Source organism: Montipora foliosa, chromosome 12 (assembly GCF_036669935.1).
Source record: "Montipora foliosa isolate CH-2021 chromosome 12, ASM3666993v2, whole genome shotgun sequence".
In the NCBI taxonomy this organism is placed as follows: domain Eukaryota; kingdom Metazoa; phylum Cnidaria; class Anthozoa; order Scleractinia; family Acroporidae; genus Montipora; species Montipora foliosa.
This window is the reverse complement of record NC_090880.1, coordinates 4086253-4104834: the sequence shown is the minus strand read 5'-3', so window position 1 is coordinate 4104834 and position 18582 is coordinate 4086253. Positions and strand designations below refer to the sequence as shown.

Below are 18582 nucleotides of genomic sequence, written 5' to 3'. Positions count from 1 at the left end.
TATAGCGTAAGAATTAGATGCCGTATATATTCAAGAGAAAAGTCATTTTATCTGTCATATGGTAAGCACTGGAGTCGCAAATTACAAAGTGTGTGCATGCGCCCTGCTAAAGGTAACATACATACAGTCATAAGCTTTTTCCGAAAAACTACAGGAACTAATATCTTCGAGACATTACATTTACAGCTAAAATACATAGCATATACAGATACCTACTAAATACATAATATTGAAAGATATATTCATTAAAAGGAAAAGCCGCTGTACAAAATTCGGCCCTGGATTCTCTTTTAAAACCAGTAAACACATAGCTGCGGATAAAATCAGGTAGCGCATTCCACAACTTAGCTGATACGTAAGAAAAAAGAGAACTAAGACCATAACTGGTTGTTCCAGGTTTATTGAACAACAGAATGTAATTTCCGCGAAGATCATGCATAAGAAGGGGACGGGAGAGAAAACGTATTTTTCATATACGCAGAAAACCCTTTTTTAAAAAAAAAGAGCAAAAAAAACCCCAGAAAAATACATACTTTTATCAAGTAATACGAGGAAATTTTAAATGCGCTTATTGCATACAGATGTAGAGCTTGAATCGCTATTCTCTTATTTACATTATTATACCGTTTCTTTGACAAGAGAATTACAGCGAAATGAAAGCACAACCTTGTCGCGAATTTTCTATGATAAAAACTTGTTCAGAAATCCAAAATCTAAGTCAACAGCACACACCAGGCCTACTCCTGAGTATCTGGCTAGAAATCATTTCTTCTGGCCGCGCTTCAGCCATTGGATGAGGGCCAGTCTCGTGCTTCTTAAGTTGCCTCGCTGATGCCCAAAAACAATTCTGGGTAATTCTGCCATTCCATCACAAGGGAAGACTCCCGATTCTCATTTCATAGTTTTTTTTCATAAGTGTCGGGCCACCCAGTCCTACCAGTAAAATAAGGCATCCATTGAAGGTTTTAGCTTTCAAAACTTGCCCAGATTGTGTCAGTAGGTCCTGGAATTCGTCCACAGAAAGGCCAGAGAGACAACTTAACTCGTGAACCGCCATGTTTACAACAGAGCATTTTAGGCGTCCCAGTCTGCATGAAACCATCTCTCGCCCCTGTCTGAGACAAGACCAGACACGCACGGTTCTTACGTTACGTTTATGCCTATAAAATCAACTGAAATGTTAATTTCTGGTAAAAAAAAAAAAAAAAAAGCCAACCAGCATGTTAATTTTTTTTGGTAGGCTACAATTGTAGGTATCGAAGAGCCAGAACATTTGCGCATGCGCTGATGGAATGTTTGAACAAGAGAGAAAAACGCAGTACCTCCAGACACCGGCGCTGGAGTGTCGTACCAAACGAGTCATCCCGGGATTTCGGCCCGTGCGATCGCTTTTGGACGCAGTTGGCCCTTCGCTGCTTTCTGCTACCGACCTTGCCTCCCGGTACGGCATTGAGGGAGAGATATGTCGGCCCCTAAACCGTATGTGACAAATCCCACGCCTACTCACAGCTCCAAACCGCCCTTGTCAATATAGCGTAAGAATTAGATGGCTTATATATTCAAGAGAAAAGTCATTTTATCTGTCATATGGTAAGACTGGAGTCGCAAATTACAAGTGTGTGCATGCGCCCTGCTTAAGGTAACATACATACAGTCATAAGCTTTTTCCGAAAAACTACAGGAACTAATATCTTCGAGACATTAAATTTACAGCTAAAATACATAGCATATACAGATACCTACTAAATACATAATATTGAAAGATATATTCATTAAAAGGAAAAGCCGCTGTACAAAATTCGGCCCTGGATTTTCTTTTAAAACCAGTAAACTCATAGCTGCGGATAAAATCAGGTAACGCATTCCACAACTTAGCTGATACGTAAGAAAAAAGAGAACTAAGACCATAACTGGTTGTTCCAGGTTTATTGAACAACAGAATGTAATTTCCGCGAAGATCATGCATAAGAAGGGGACGGGAGAGAAAACGTATTTTTCATATACGCAGAAAACCCTTTTTTTAAAAAAAAAAAAGAGCAAAAAAAAAACCCAAAAAAATACATACTTTTATCAAGTAATGCGAGGAAATTTTAAATGCGCTTATTGCATACAGATGTAGAGCCTGAATTGTTTTTCTCTTATTTACATTATTATACCGTTTCTTTGACAAGAGAATTACAGCGAAATGAAAGCACAACTTTGACGCGAATTTTCTATGATAAAAACTTGTTCAGAAATCCAAAATCTAAGTCAACAGCACACACCAGGCCTACTCCTGAGTATCTGGCTAGAAATCATTTCTTCTGGCCGCGCTTCAGCCATTGGATGAGGGCCAGTCTCGTGCTTCTTAAGTTGCCTCGCTGATGCCCAAAAGCAATTCTGGGTAATTCTGCCATTCCATGACAAGGGAAGACTTCCGATTCTCATTTCATAGTTTTTTTTCATAAGCGTCGGGCCACCCAGTCCTACCAGTAAAATAAGGCATCCATTGAAGGTTTTAGCTTTCAAAACTTGCCCAGATTGTGTCAGTAGGTCCTGGAATTCGTCCACAGAAAGGCCAGAGAGACAACTTCACTGGTGAACCGCCATGTTTACAACAGAGCATTTAAGGCGTCCCAGTCTGCATGAAACCATCTCTCGCCTCTGTCTGAGACAAGACCACACACCATGCGCAGCAATCTGCCACTGAAAATTGTTCCTTTTTGTCTTACAAGTAAAGGAGTATTCTTTGAGGATTGTGAACTGTCTATTACTACACTGAATAAAATAAAGACTGCACGACTGAAAATAATTGCATTGTGTTCAATGAAGAGTACGCAGTCATTTTTCATCTTCTTTGGTTCTTTGCAAAGTACGTTTAGGCATCAAAAAGGAAAAACGAATTCTCTTTCATCGCCTATCCATCTAACCGAAGATACGTTTAACACAGAGAAAGTTCGTCTTGATGTGGCAGAAATTCAGCTGGAGAATTGCCGCCTCTGTGTTCAGTTTCAATGGAAAGCGGTAAGGCTAATTATGGTTAACAAGGAATGACAAACGTGACGGTGAAGTACGAAAAATACTTAAATTTTTATTATTTCATTTCGTACAGGACGTCGGCTCATTTATTCTAACTTCTGTATATAAATCAGAAAAAGAAGCTCGAGACCTTTTTGTTTGTCCGTTAGTAGAAGACAAGGTTTGTTTAGACGAATTTGTTTTGCAACATTAGGACAAGTTGCAGTCTTTGCGAGAATTCGTAATCCAGCAGTGGTGCGGAGATTTTTAGCCAGTCAAGTTCCTGATCCTGCTCTAAGCGTATACAAATTCGAACTGATCTTAAAGGCGTACGAGGAGACAGACTGTGCCACATCTCATATCGAGTATTTCATGAGATTAGTTGAAGTTACGTCAGTGATCTGTTTTTTTTCGCATTTCGTGCCAGACATCCAGGTTTCACTTCAAGGGGTCTCTCCGTACAGGAACGACGTTTTTATTCGCATGGCAATGGTTTAAAAGCAAGTGATTGAAGACAACTGTCGTTATAAAGTACGGGTGTGATAGCATGTAGGCTGGCACTTATCCTTTAGACATGTGCTGAATCTCCTCTGCGTCGGTCACAGGTATCATCTCTTGTTCACTGTCCAAAGGTCTGTTTGCTTTGGTGCAAAATAAGAGAAATGGAAGAAGACTGCATACAAGCAGTGCGGCGCCGGCAAAATAGAAAGCTGGTTCATATGACTCGAATTTGTCAGCAAGGAAACCTATCCACAATACAAAGGCACAGTAAGATAAACTAAATAACGGAACCTGAAATACACAGAAAATTACATGTACCATAGACTTGCATGAGGCCCTCCCAGGGGACTTTTCAAACAAGGGGACATGGCTGATTTGATCTGGGAAACAAAGACAAAATATCTTAGGTAACAAGGGAACATAAACCATTCTAGGGATCAAAAAGCTGAGAACAAGTTTGGAAGTAATTTCGGGAACAAGGAAATACAAGCAGATTTTTAAAGGGAACAAGCACCCCCTTTCCGCTTCCTGGGAGGGCCTCAGAATTGACGTTTCATTTGAGAACATGAAGTCTGACTCACTAAGAGAAAACCTGGGCTGGTAAGCACATCACTACTCAGCAATAAAATAATTTGAACCATATGTATTTTCGAGAAAGGAATAGGTGGGTTTCTGGAATAAAATGCAAAGGGAGTTGCCGTAGATTACAAGCTCATGATATGCAGTTCTTAATGTCATGCCACATAAAATAGAACCAACCAGAGGAGAGCAGGAAAGCCTTGAATATTTGTCAGTCTTTTGCTGAACATGAGATAAAAGTTGGAAAGATCGTTGTAGTCGGAGGATGTAAAGTGCAGGTTGCACGTTGCAGGTTATTGTTTTTACCATAACTGAAACAACTCAAACCTTTACAAAAATGCTAATGTTAGGCTTAAGGGGCTTTTAGGATTAACGTTAGCATTGCTAAAGGTTTGCGTTGTTTCAGCTATGGTGAAACAATGACCTGCAACTCTAACCTGCAACGTGCAACTTGCAGTTTACTCCCTCCGCTATTAGATATGCAACTTACAGCAGTTGAACGGAAGCATGAAAAAATCCAGCAGGCTTCCTTGCACCTGCTTAACAACCACTGCATGAACTCTTTAGCCCATTGCCTTGTGAGTATGAGACTTGTATATTTTACTCTGTCTAAATTTGGCAAACGATTGCAATCCTCAATGAGTGGGGGGTGGTTCAACCCATTGACTCCTGAATCGAGTCAGCCAATTTGGTCGTGAAAAAATGTTCCTGTCAGGTATGGATATTTGACAGTAATGTTTGATAAAATTTGAACTATTTTCCAGTTCTAAAAAAAAATCAAAAAAATTCAAATACCGTCTAAACATTGATAGCTGCATTAATCAGTCAATTACTCCAAGACTGCTATTAACATGTATGGATATTTTACTTGGAAAACTTTTACATCTGCTCATCAACCCAGCAAGAGACAATATGGTTCTTATGAAATTGAACAGTGCGTTACAAGCACCATGATAAAGACTCTTTATTTTAATCAATGCAATCTGCATACCTGGATGGACATCTTTTTTTATACAGAATACACGCCAGCATTGTTGCGAGTTTGTAATTATTTGTATCATGCTATGCTCTTATCAGATCGACCACGTCACTTCGCACACATGTTACTGAATCTTGTCGGCTTTCTTGGTACAAGTTATTCTCTAAAGACTGCGTAGTCCTATTCAGTATTGTATCACTATGACATAATGAATTATATAAAACTATAAAGTTAAAAAGTGAGTTAGAAATTTAGACCATTGGATTTGTTTCCCTTGTAGGTGTTGTTTGATTTTTGCATTAACGTTTAAGTTAGTGTTTTAGTTCAGTGGGTAACTTGTATTATTAAATTTTCGATCTCGGATATTGTGTTTTCACTCAATCTTGGTTATCAACTCATAAACCATATGACCTAATATGGAAACAAATTGCCTCGAGTGTTGCCATGCTGAAAAAGTTGCGCGGGAAGCGAAGGGGACATAACATCTGACATGTTCAGAATTTGATGAAAATTTAATAAATATATTATATGATTCCATTCGCACTTGTTGGACATGAGACTGGTTATAGCCAGCTCGGCGCTACGCACCATATATCCAACGTGCACTCATGGAATAATTATTGTTAAATATTAATGAAAACCAAAAACTTCTTTGGACCAAATAAAACAATGAAGGACAAAAATGTTAATTAATTAGAAAGGAAGACGATACTCGGACGCACATAATGAATGCAATTTTTGTGACTAAATATGCAGCAAATTAAAGCTTACCAGCAAAAGGAGGGGATGACAGCTGAGCAAATGAAGTTAAACAAGTTGCCAATCCAAAGGCTGTTGCTCTCCTCTTGTTATCCACACAAGTTAAGAAAATCAGATTTGATGTTGTCAGGACAATACCCTGCCCTAAGCCAGAAAACACGCTGAATACAACAAACCAAGAATAACTGGTCGCTCTGGCAAAAAGACTGACAGAAACTGCAGTGGCGAAGGCGCCAACTTGATATGCAAAGTGAGGGTTGATGAATTTTAGGTTGCAGATAAATCCCGTGATGACTCTGGTAATGCACGACGTGAGACCAAGATACATTAATAACAAAGAGGATCTCGCAAATGAGAAGCCCTGTTCTTCTGCATACTTCACCTAAAACACAAACAAAAAAATCAAAAAACTAGATTGACGAGAAAGACACTTAAAAAGGATTCATGGACAATGATTATTTCAATTCTATCTATACAGCAGGAGAGACACAATAACTTTTAAAAAATAGAACAATTTGTCAATGTTGCAGATATGTTTCGGCAGAAAATTCTGTGTTACAGCAGAACTGTGAATGTGGCGGTAATCCGCACCCTATTGTGGGTCCCGGATGTGTAAGCGCGTATGTTACTTTCGCGCGCTTTTTCGAGTAGTTTTTTATACCTTCTTTTAAAACGGATTCAAGCAGAGGAATTCCTCTGAGATTCAAGTAAACTTCAGCTTTAGACCTTACGGTTTCATTACGGTATATTTATTTACGGTACTTTCTCACGGCTTTTAGGAACAACAGAGTGCATCTTAATGTTAAAGGACACATATGTAAGTTCATGTTGTTGTGAATCATTCAATCCTGCTTTAGCTACCTTTGTGCTAGCGTGTACGTAGGATTTCGCTTGTAGTCATAATTCTAGGTTTTGTTTCTTTTAGTTTTCGTTACCTCACCTCGCTTCGCCTCCAAGACTCATTCAGGACTTTGGACGATTCCTGTAATCTTAAGAGCTTTGTTATCGTTTAACTGGTGTGCATAGACGAACTAAAGATCCCACACGTATGTTTTACGGCTGTTCAATGTGCTCGTAGCAGGAGCATCTTTGATAGTTCTGCGATCCCATTTCGTAACGAAAAATCCTCAATGAGTCATTTTATTGCGCCTTTATTGATTGACTTTTGGTGTCAGCAAGGTTTTGTTGAACTTGCTTTGTTTTCTGGTATTTGATACATCAGCGAGAGAACTCATGGAGAATACCGAGGTACTTACCATTTACACGGAAAACCCGGAAATTTCGGTTGGAACATCAAATGGTACACACCATTCTATTTGGAACTTTTTATAAATATGATGCATTGGCATAATCATTGTTTCAAGGTGATTCTCCTCCGGATGGGGGGCAGGGTTCTCCTTCGCGAGAAGGAAATAGAGTTGAAATCAAGGCAGACGTTCAGCACTCAGATGAACCAACAACATGACAAACACAAGATGCTTTCGTTCCACGGCAACGGAAATTAAAGGAAAAGGGTCTCGAAGAGAGGCTCAATCGGCTAAAACAACAGTGTACAAATGTTCTACGAGCCAAATCGAAAAAGAGAACAGAGGTTTCTCAACTTATAGTTAATATTGATAATTTGCACCTAGTCAAGAATGAGCTGGTTAATTTGGATGATCTCAATCAACAGTATAAGGAAGCCCATGCCCTTAAAGGTATCATGAAGAGTTGACCGGAGACGAAGAAAAGGAGAGAGCATTTGCTCACCATGACGAGAAGATGAAAGGCATAATGGCATACTTATACCCAGTGCATGCTTGGGTATCCCAAGTCGAGAGTCAGGTAGCTGATCAGTTTGAAGGGGTCAGCAGTAAAGGATTTGAACAATTGTCAAAGGCAAGTTCCAGGTTGTCTGCTAGGGGCAAAGAAAGAGTACGTTTAGCAGAGCTGAAACCCGAGAGATCAATGCTCAAACAGAAAAAGGCCCTCCAAGCTGCAGAAGAAGATCTAGAAATTGTTCACACAAGAGAAAATGCAAAGTTGTGGGGGATCTCACCCTTCTGCTCTCCATATCGATGCCTTCCAGCCACCAATAAAGGAAGGCGATAACTGTAAAGACAGAAAATGACAAGGCATCAGACAACACCAGCTCCAATGTCCGAAGCGCCTCCTGTCATGCCACCAGACCTACACAATCAACCATTCTACATACCATATTACCAGTACAAGTGAAATCACCTTGCGTAAAAAAGGGTTTGTAGAGGAACTGTGAAAAATACGTAAAACTCCGCAATGCACCGAGCTTAAACTCTTAGGTATGATATTCCAGTACAATTGTAAATTCGCTAGTCACGTGCGTGAAAAGCTTATTAAGGCTAATAAATGCTTGCACGTAATAAGAAGTCTTCGGAAAGAAGGGCACAATCAAGTAGAGCTGGATTATCTGTTTCATTAAATTGTTATGCCTAATTTTTTGTATGGTTTATCGGTTTACGGAGCCTCCTCTCGCAGGTACATTTCGAGGAAATTGAATATAAGGGAGTTCCTTGACAGATCAGATTGTCGTATTTTTAGGAGGGTCAAAGATAACCCGGGTTTACAAGCAAAATTTCACAGGTAAGGTTACCCTACCACCCGGGACAACTTTGTGTGCTTGGTAACCGCCAGCATCGCAAGCACAATGGAAACCGCTAAAACGTTGTCCCGGGTAGGCGAGTTGTCCCTAGCAGAGCGTTTACAAGGAAGCTGGGTTACCCTAGCGCTAGGGTAACCCTAGCACTCAGATAGGGTTACCCTAGCGCCAGGGTAACCCTAGCTGCCTTGTAAACACGTCGATGAAAAAAAGAAGAATTGTGTGAATGCTAGGGTTACCCTACCTTCTTGTAAACAGGGCCTTAGAAAGGCCATGAGAACAAGATTTTACCAGAAAGGAATTTCACCTATTATGCGCTAAGAAAACCAGGCTTTTATCATCCTATAGTGGCAACAGAGCGTATGGCGCGCCGTTTGTTTCAAAATTAATTATATCTACCGATTGGCCCACTCATCAGTTAGTCACATACTCCCTTCACATAAGTGACCTTTATAGTTGGGTAATTAGCATTACTTGATCAGTTGTGAGTCACTTATTCCATACTTTATCAGTTGTACTGATATATCGATTAGTTGTCTCTTACATTCGATCCGTTGTACTGATTTATCGATCAGTTGAGTCCCTAATATTCGATCAGTTGTACTGATTTATCCATCAGTTGTGTTCCTAATACATGCATTCGATCAGTTGTACTGATTTATCCATCAGTTGTGTTCCTAATACATGCATTCGATCAGTTGTATTGATTTATCGATCAGTTCCGTCCCTAATATTCGATCAGTGTAAAGTTTTATGCCTTATTTTAAACGTTAAATAGAGAGAGAGACGAATGCTAGTCTTATAATACTTTTAATTCAGATCGCGTCTACGTCGAGCAGTCCAAGAAGATCGAATTTCGAATATTTCTGAATTGCCTTCTGATAAGCACGAGATACAATCATCAATGTCAAATCATAACAAGAGTCGATCACACTATTATAAGAATGCCACACACTGTCACAATGCGGTATCGTTACATCTCCCTTTTCTTGAGATCAAGTATTCAAGACATAGTCATTATGCCACGCTGGTGGTTTCCGGCTACGGAAGGACCCGTAATTGTACGGTTGGCTGAGAAGTCACGGCTGCAGGCTGGTCTTGATCAATAATCAATTCTGTGTCTTGGCTTGTGCTGGGAGGCTTTGCTGTCTGTGGAAGATGGTGCGAAGCACCTTCTTCGAGTGAGCGGGATGGCGGTATCTCAGCCGTTGTTCTTAGCTGGCGCCTGTTGCGACGATAGCGGCTGGCCGGCAACTTCTACGTCATACGAGCGGTTCGGAAGAGTCTCCACGCAACTTCCAAGAGACCATTTCGTATCACCAGGAAGTTTCATCCTAATCGCTTGATCAGGCTGTAACGGCATTAGCGGCCGACTTTTCGTGTCGTAGCGCTCCTTTTGGATGGCTTTTTGCTTTGCCAACTTTTCTCTTGTCTGGTGGTCTCCTTTTGGCTCCAACAACTTGGTGTGAGTTGGCAACAGTGTTCATGTCCTTCTGCCCATTAGACGTTGAACTGGGGAGATTCCCATGCATTCTGACGGTGTGTTTCTCCAGTCTAAGAGCGCTAGTAGAGGATCTTGCTTGTCTGTTCGGGCTTTCTTCAGCAACGCTTTGCAAACTTTGACAGAAAAATCCGCTTTCCCATTAGACTGAGGATACCGCGGGCTTGAGGTTCTGTGCTCAAATCCCCACGTCTTGGCAAATGTCGCAAATTCAGATGAGCAGAATTGTGTCCCGTTATCTGTAACAAGAACCTCCGGAATGCCATGTCTGGCAAAATGAACTTTAAATGCATGGATCACGCTTGCCGATGTGCTTCGTTTAAGCTCCTGTACCTCGAAATAGTTTGACCAGTAATCCACCATTATCAGGAACTGTTGTGATCCAAGCTCGAGTATGTCAGCTCCCAGTTTGGACCATGGGCGGCTGGAGTTCGTCTCGGCATTGCTCGGGCTGGTATGTCTGGCAAACGCTGCACTTTGAAAGGTAATCTCTTACCTCCGGGTTGATTCGTGGCCAGTAGAGTAGCTCACGAGCCCTTCTTAAACATCCACCGATTCCAATGTGCGACCTGTGGATTTCTTTGAGCATGTCAGCCCGCAGCAAATTAGGAAAAACCAGACGTTCTCCGTGATAGACCAATCCACTATCTTCGACTAGTTCGCTTCGACTGTCATAGTAAGGTACAATCCCTTGTGTATAGCACTAATGAGTAGCTGCATCTCTGGGTCACACTCTGAGACTCGTTTGAACTCTTGCAGTCGTGTGGGCGATACCGAAAGTCCATCTTCGTGCTGAACTTCTCGCAAGGCACGTACTTCACTACTATCGTGTTTGGCGTCCTCGGTTGTCAGTCTGTAGGCGCGGCTTAAGGCGTCCGCGATGAACATAAGTCGGCCTTTTTTGTACTGAATGTCTAGTGAGTAATTTTGCAACGCCATGCGCATTCTTTGTAGTCGCTTAGGTGACTGATATATTGGCTTCTTGAGCACTGCTTGTAGCGGTTCATGGTCAGACTCGACGTGTACGATCCCTCGGCCATATATGTATTGGTCAAATTTATGACAAGACCACACACACAATGGCTAGCAGTTCTTTTTCGATCTGGACGTATCTACTTTCCACGTCTGTGAGTGCTCTTGAGGCGTAACACACAGGCTGGCCCTTCTGCATGAGGACAGCTCCCAGACCTGTGTCGGATGCGTCACACTGAATGGTAACTTCGTCGTTCACGGTTAGGTACTTCTTCACTGTGTTAAACGCGACTTTATGCTGCGTCAGCCACTGCCACTCGGCATCTTTATCTTCTAATCTTCGCACCAGCTCTGTCATTTCGCTCAGATGCGGCATGAACTTTGAAAGGTAGTTCACCATTCCTAGAAAACGCTTCAATCTTACAGGGGTCTGGTTTGAGTCCCTCAAGAGTGAGTTGGTGTCCCATAAACTGTACGTTAGTCTGGGCACGCATTACTTTGTCTTTGTTCAGTTTTAAATTCCATTCCCTGCATTTTGTGAAGAATGCTCTTTCGTTACATTCAAGGCTCTCGTACATAGGCTTCTTCAGTGGTGTTGCCGAAACCAGCGGTGATAAAGTCATCGGCAATGACTTCCACGGCACCTTGGAGCCCCTCGACCAATTCGTGCATGGTTCTTTGCCATACTTCTGGAGCGGAACTGATGCCAAAGGGCATGCGAACCCAACGGTAGCGTCCGAATAGAGTGTTGAATGTAGTTTTGTAGCTGGACTCGCGGTTTAGCTTCTTTTGCCATAATCCGTCTTTTGCGTCAACTACTGTAAACAACTTCGCTTTGTCTAGTCGAGTAGCAGTTTCTTCTATTGTAGGCATCTGATAGTGCTCTCCTCTGATGGCTTCGTTTAAATCCCTTGGGTCTAAACAAATTCGAATTTTGTTCGGCATTATTACTGCCAGCATACTTGACACCCATTCTTTTGGCTCTGTCACTGGTGTGATGACGTTTTGCTGCACTAATTCGTCTAATTTTCCTTGATTCTAGGACGAACTGCCACGGGAACTCTTCTCGGGGGGTGAACCTTCGGTTTCACACTCTCATCCGTGGTGATCTTGTATTCACCTGGAAGTTCCCCAAGACCCTCAAATACATCTTTGTATTCTTCAAGGATCGTGTTGGGGCGATATCGCGAGCGATAATACGTCACAATCGGCCAGCGTGACAATTCCAAGCATGATACTTGAGTTAAGCGATAGGACAGCCTGATAATCGACATTGAAAACACTGAAAGTCAGAGTTTTCTTTCTGTCCGTATGCCAGACTGACTCACAAGTGTCACGGCAACCACGCCAAGTCACGGCACAACCACGCCACCTCACGGCACAATCATGCCAACTCACGGCACAACCACGCCAACTCACGGCACAACCACGCCAACTCACGGCACAACCGCGAGAGTTTTAACACGGCGGAAGTGAAATGCTACGGCGGGAGTGAAATGCCACGGCGGAAGTGAAATGCCACGGCGGAAGTGAAAAGAAACGGCAGAGACATTCAGTTCAAAATGGCGGAATCAATGGGAGACGATTTAGGAGATGAGATCTTCGAAGAAGACGACGAAGAAGGTCTTATTCGTTATTATTCCTCCAGAGGTTTTGAGTACGAAGAAATTCGTTTGTTTTTACTGAAGAACCATAACAGTGAAATCAGCCTAAGCACCTTGAAAAGGCGAATAAAACGTTACGGACTAAAAAGACAACGGCCAGATTACAACATTGATGAAGTGAAGGTATCCATCAAACAGATTATCAACGGCCATCAGGGATATAGGGCGGTATGGGACACACTACAACTCAGAGGAATGAGAGTACCGCGGATCGTTGTTCAACAGCTTCTTAGAAAAATCGACCCCGAAGGCACAGAGCTGTTGCGTGTTTGTGCTGTGAGTTGGCGTGATTGTGCCGTGAGTTGGCGTGGTTGTGCCGCGAACTGGCGCGGTTGTGCCGTGACTTGGTGTATGTGCCGTGACACTTGTGGGCCACTGTAGTACGTTGTCTGCTTCATATTTGATCAGTTGTATGCTTATATTCGATCAGTTGTAATGATTTATCAATCAGTTGCGTCTTTGACATTCGATCAGCTGTACTGATTTATCGCTGTTACCCGAGAAGATTAGAGAGTGTAACCATTTTTAAAACCATTTGCAGATGTCATTAAAAAGGCAACACGTTCTCCTTGGTTAAAGACCCTGAGTGTTGGTCCGGTCGGACCTCAAGCATGATAGCCCTGAGCCACCGGAGTGGTCCGCGGTCAATATCAGTTAAGTTATTCTTATTGTTATCCATTGTTCTGATCAAGTGCTTGTAAGAATTAAAATCAATCTGCTGTACGAGTGTCCTTTACTTGACCTGTCTAATTACCAGGGGCACCCAACGAGAATATAGCTCAAAACCACTTAGACATAGCATCGTTAAACGTATTTTAGTATATAACGGTAGATATAGGCATGTTTTTATCTCCTAAGAATTTTTCGTCTGTTCGGATTTCCTAGCTGAAAGTCTAGTGATCCGAAAATTATAGGGATCAAAACGCACCTTTTAGAAGATTTCTGCCAGAAGGTGACCTTTTCAGGGTAAAAATCCATTAAAAATGGGCAATTATACCACTTTTTAGAAGTTTGAAATTCCTAGGACAGGCAGGCAAGCAAGAAATCTTAAAACAAATGCTCGGAAAATTCTAGATCTCAAATCGTCTGCCGAACAGATATTTTCCGAAAATTGACGTTGGGTGCCCCTGAATTACTGATTTGATGCCCATACTTAGAACTGTTTGATCCAAATGATCAATCGATTGGTTGAAAAAAAAAACATATGGGTTAATTATCAACTGGTCTGGTCGCCATTACTCATGCGAAAATGTCTCTTCAGTGTTTGCAATTGTCCCGATTTACTAGTGAACTTGCGAATACTTTCGGATTTCATACTAATTGGCGTGCGACGTGCTACTTTATATTGCAAATAAGTGCTTTGTTGTATATGAATTTACCAAGGGAGTGGACGTTGCTTCTTGGTCTGGTTGACGATCTACTGAATGAATGTGAATGTCGCATGTCAAGTCAAGATTACAGCGCTTGTGAGTGTCCCCTCACAAGTCTTCATAGTACACGCAATGGATGTAAACGTGTAGCCTGCACGCTCGACGTTACTGCTGAGAATCCAAGGGAATTGGAAACAATTTCAAAGATCAAATTTCTTTCGGACACCTTACAGGGAGTGATTGATTGTTTCAAGAAGAAGTTGTACGAAATCCTATGTCTTCCTATGTGTCCTCTTGGCTTCCCGAATCTCTCGTTCTTAGAACTGGTTTAGTTGGAAGACCTCGATTGGTAGTGAATCTTGTACAAGTGCAATTTCTTCGCTCCTGGAGCTTTTCATGGACAAGAATTGCTTTCACCCTTTGTATTTCAAGGTCTACGCTACGGAGACGTCTTAAAAACGCGGGGTACGATTTTAGCACAGACAACCGCTTTACACAAATTGATGACAACTGTTTGAAACAAGAAATTTTATTAATCAAGGAGAATTTTCCTACGTGCGCCGGAAGCAAGGGAATTTTTGTCACTCGACATCGCGAGCGAGAGATACTTCGCGAGCAAGATCCTGTTTCTCTACTTCTCCGCTGGACATAACTACCCTGCGTAGGAAATACAGTGTTCCTCGTCCAAACGCTTTGTGGCACATCGACGGTCTTCAAAAGCTATTACGGTGGGGATTTGTTGTTCACGGATGTATTGACGGGTATTCACGGATGATTCCTTACCTGAAGTGTGCAACCAATAACAAAGCATTGACTGTTTATGCTATTTCATTGAGGCAACAAGAAAGTATGGTCTCCCTTCCTGTGTGCGTTCAGATAGAGGTGCAGAAAATGAGAAGTCGCTAAGTACATGAACGCCACTAGAGGTTCTAACAGAAGATCAAATCTTGTTGGATCTTCCGTTCACAACCAAAGAATTGAAGGCTTCATTGGGACACCACTAGATGCTGTCTGTCAAGCTTCATTTGCATTTTTCACGAATTGGAAGATGAAAAGTGCCTTGATGCATCCAATGAGACGGATCTGTTCTGCCTTCACTATGTTTTCTTGCCACGAATAAACCGGGTATTGGAGGAGTTTAGATTGGGGTGGAATTTCATTCTCTAAGAACGGAATCGAATTTGTCCTCCGATCCACTGTGGATCAGTGGTGTTATTGAGGATCGTTTCTCTACTTATATGGTAGGCTCGATTTCCGCCGCTCACTCGAGTTCGGGTATCCTCCCCGAGAAGAGACGGGTGGACGCGTGAGCGATAGATTGTGTCTGTGACGTAAATTCAAAATATAATTTATGCGAAGTTAATAGTTGCGGGAAATAGCATTAGACATCGCAAAAACACTGATTTTAAGAAAACAGAAATTACATAACAATGCTTAAAACGTCTGTGCGCAGTTTCCAGATGATACGAGCTTGAGTTTGTGGTTAAATGATCGATGTGAGTTTGAATTCAACCGGCGAATCATCAACGAAATCTTCGGCTGCTTTAGCTCTCAGTCGACCTCATCGGCCCCCTCGTTTTGCCAGCAATAAACTCAGCAGTACTTTCAATTGATCTTGAGGAATTTTACTTGCTCTTACATTAGCGAAGTATGAGAAGAAAATTGCAATAGCAATGGATTTGAAAGCCGTATTTTGACCTTGGCGCCATCTGGAAAATCAGTGAAGTTTGCGAACTCAGGCGGTAGAAAACGACACAATTCCCATTCTCCAGCTTCTCGAACACTTTTCGTTGTCGCAATCTTGGATGTTTCCTACCTTAAAGCACTGTAAACCTCGAACAGGCCGGGTCAAAGAATACCTTCGCAGCCAAAACATATAATTTATGCCAGACGGATTTGTGCAGGCGAGTTTCTGATTGGCGGAGATTAACGATGGCTCACCTCACGCGTCCAGCCGAGATTTCGGGAATGAGCGCTGGCTCATTTCCCGAAACAGCGGCTGGTAATCGAGCCTACTTATATGGGAGTTCGAGACATTCTCGACTCCGAAGTCACTGAATTAAACGGTGTTGAGGTATGTGGTCACGAATGCTCCCTTGATGATGATATTGTTGAAGTAACAGTCCCTGAGATAAACGTCTTGGGGATAAGTAGCTACGTTCAGTTTTGTTACGTACTTCAGTACTGCCTGGAAATTAATGGAGATGCATGGGTGCCGCAATTTTGGCTTGAAACACTTTTTTTTAATTCTTAATAAACAATTGGAATTATTTTTTTCATAATAACACTAAATTACACATAAGTTCAATACAATGCTTGTTAAAGGAAGAGAGTTAATCAAAACGAATACAAACAAACGATATTTCAGCACTGAATCGCATTTCATTTTCACTTTACCGAGAACAATAAACTGCCATATAATAATTCTCAGAACTTGGAGAAGAAATAACCAATAAATGTTATAGTAAATCAATGGTTGCTGCATAATAGAATAATCCTGAATGTTTGTAAATAGAAATATTCCCCCAAGCCAAAGATTGAGTACTTACGTTTCAATCAAAAACCACAACCGCTGATGATAAAATAATTTTTGAAAATAGATTGAAAATGAAGCAAAATAAATAACCTGAAAAATTACTAGACGGTTATCTATGCTGCCCGTTTGCACTTACAGCGCAATATCAGAAATCCACACTAATCATATGAACGGGATGTTACATCTATTTTTAATACTGAAATAAACTCCAGCAAATATATTTTTTAAGCATTGGAATCACTTTGTGGAAGCGGAGAAAGGCGAGTGCAAGCTGCCTCTATGTCGCTTTCCTTCAATTCCATAAGCTGAGATAGAGGCGCATCGAGAGGCAACCTGTTACTTGCCTCTTCGATTGACGCGTGCAGCAAAATTCGAACGAAGCGGGCATTCATCTTACCTCTTTATGTTTCTAAAGTTTGACGAGTTAGAAGTTCTCCCACATTGGCATCCACTCTGAATCCTTTTTTCTCCGCTTTCAAGTGGAAGATTTCCTCTAGCTCCTCGGTGGAATAATCGGTAAATACAAAATTTCCATATATCCTGGACCTTAATCCAGGGTTCACGTCGAGGAACTTCTCCATCTTGTCCTTGTATCCTGCGAAAATCATCACTGGGTCCCCATCCTCCATCACCAACATCAATTCTTCTACAGCCTCACGGCCAAAATCCTTTCCGCCTGCAGCTGGTATGAGCCGATACGCCTCATCGATGAACAGCACGCCACCACGAGCTTCCAGAATTTTTTCTTTAGTTTTCTCGGTGGAGGATCCAAGATACCGATCTATAAGATCTGATCTTTGAACCTCCACAGTTTTATTCCTTTTAATTTTTATTTATACTGAAGAGCAGGTCTAATTGGATAGAAAAAAATTGAGGGTTACGATCACATGATTGGTTACGTGCAACAAAACTTGTATTGTAATATTACTTCCAAAAGAACCGCCAATTCTTTCGTCGGGCCTATTATTGTGGACTAGAATGCATAAAGGTAAGAAATAATTTAGTGTTAATGGGTGTTGTCGGTCAAGTCCGGTCTTTAGGTTGAATACGTTTTTCCCTAAGTTAAATTGATGATCCTCGTTTTACCTAGCTTCAATGTTCGCTCCAAAGCAGCTATCAACCCCTAAAAAAAGGACTGAAAACACTTATATCTTCCCTCAAGCTCTGTCTTACCCATCTGAACAGATCTTCTTAATGTTTCGTATAATTTTATCGGAAGCCGTACACTCACTCATCCATTCAGTCTCAACATTACAACATAGCAAGGGAACAAAGTACTCTACTAAACACTTACCGGTAATCGAATTCGGACCCTCCAGATCTATAGTTTTATGTCGTCACCACTACAGTGCACTACAACGAAGAACATGCTAAAGCAAACAAAGTTCTGTTCATGGTTTACTTTTCTATAATACGTCGATATTCATGTATAATAACCAAAGCTAATCCTAACTTCTCCTAATTTCTCTACGCTAAATTTAGGCTCGAAAAAAAGTTTCTTCAATTCGTCTGAATGCATATCCAACCTAGGTAAAATGAGGATCATCAATTAATCCTATGTAAAAGCGGATTCATCCTGAAAACGGATTTTACCGGCAACAGTTTGGCGGCCTTCTCGGCTACCAACACGATAAGTGTCCAAGGGCAAGATTTCTTATTAGCAATAAGGTGGTATAGTGTATTAAGTAACGAAGGTTACCCATACGCAAGACGTATTGTTTTGCCCATAAAACTCAATATGATTCCACAACTCCGAGATCTTTCTTTCACTTGTTTGTTTCAGTTCCATATTTTTCAACACTAAAGTCGTTTTACCTGCCACACGTCTGGCAAAAGTGGTCTTGCCGGTTGCTGGGTTTCCGGCAAAGACCAAATGTAACGGTGTGTCTTCGGCAATTGCTTGCATGACCAAGTTGCTTTCTCCTGTCGTTTTGCAACTGTGTTCGAGTAAACCTAAGGAACTGCTCCTTAAGGTTTTTAAGGCCTAAGAACTGAAACTACTCATTGAGTTTTTCCATCTTGTGAAGTACTGCTTCCTGTTGAACTAGGTAGAGAAATCAATCCATGAACAGTGTTAAATCCTTTCAAAATAAGTGTGCATGATTGAATA

General features: G+C 41.5%; 1 protein-coding gene across 2 annotated transcripts in view; it reads right to left on the bottom strand.

The window, feature by feature from the left end:
• Positions 1–382: 382 nt before the first annotated feature.
• The window catches only part of LOC137979529 (monocarboxylate transporter 4-like), a 27224-nt gene continuing 9024 nt past the window's right edge, over positions 383–18582 (bottom strand). Inside the window, exons 3-4 of one of the 2 annotated variants that reach the window (XM_068826800.1) lie at positions 5828–6197; positions 383–1160 (exon numbers count right to left, since the gene is read on the bottom strand). In XM_068826800.1, the coding sequence (XP_068682901.1) occupies positions 1144–1160; positions 5828–6197 (387 nt within the window). In that variant the 3' untranslated portion in view covers positions 383–1143. Of the gene's footprint in view, positions 1161–1181; positions 3744–5827; positions 6198–18582 lie in introns of those variants that run through there. The other variant, XM_068826798.1, reaches the window with a different exon arrangement.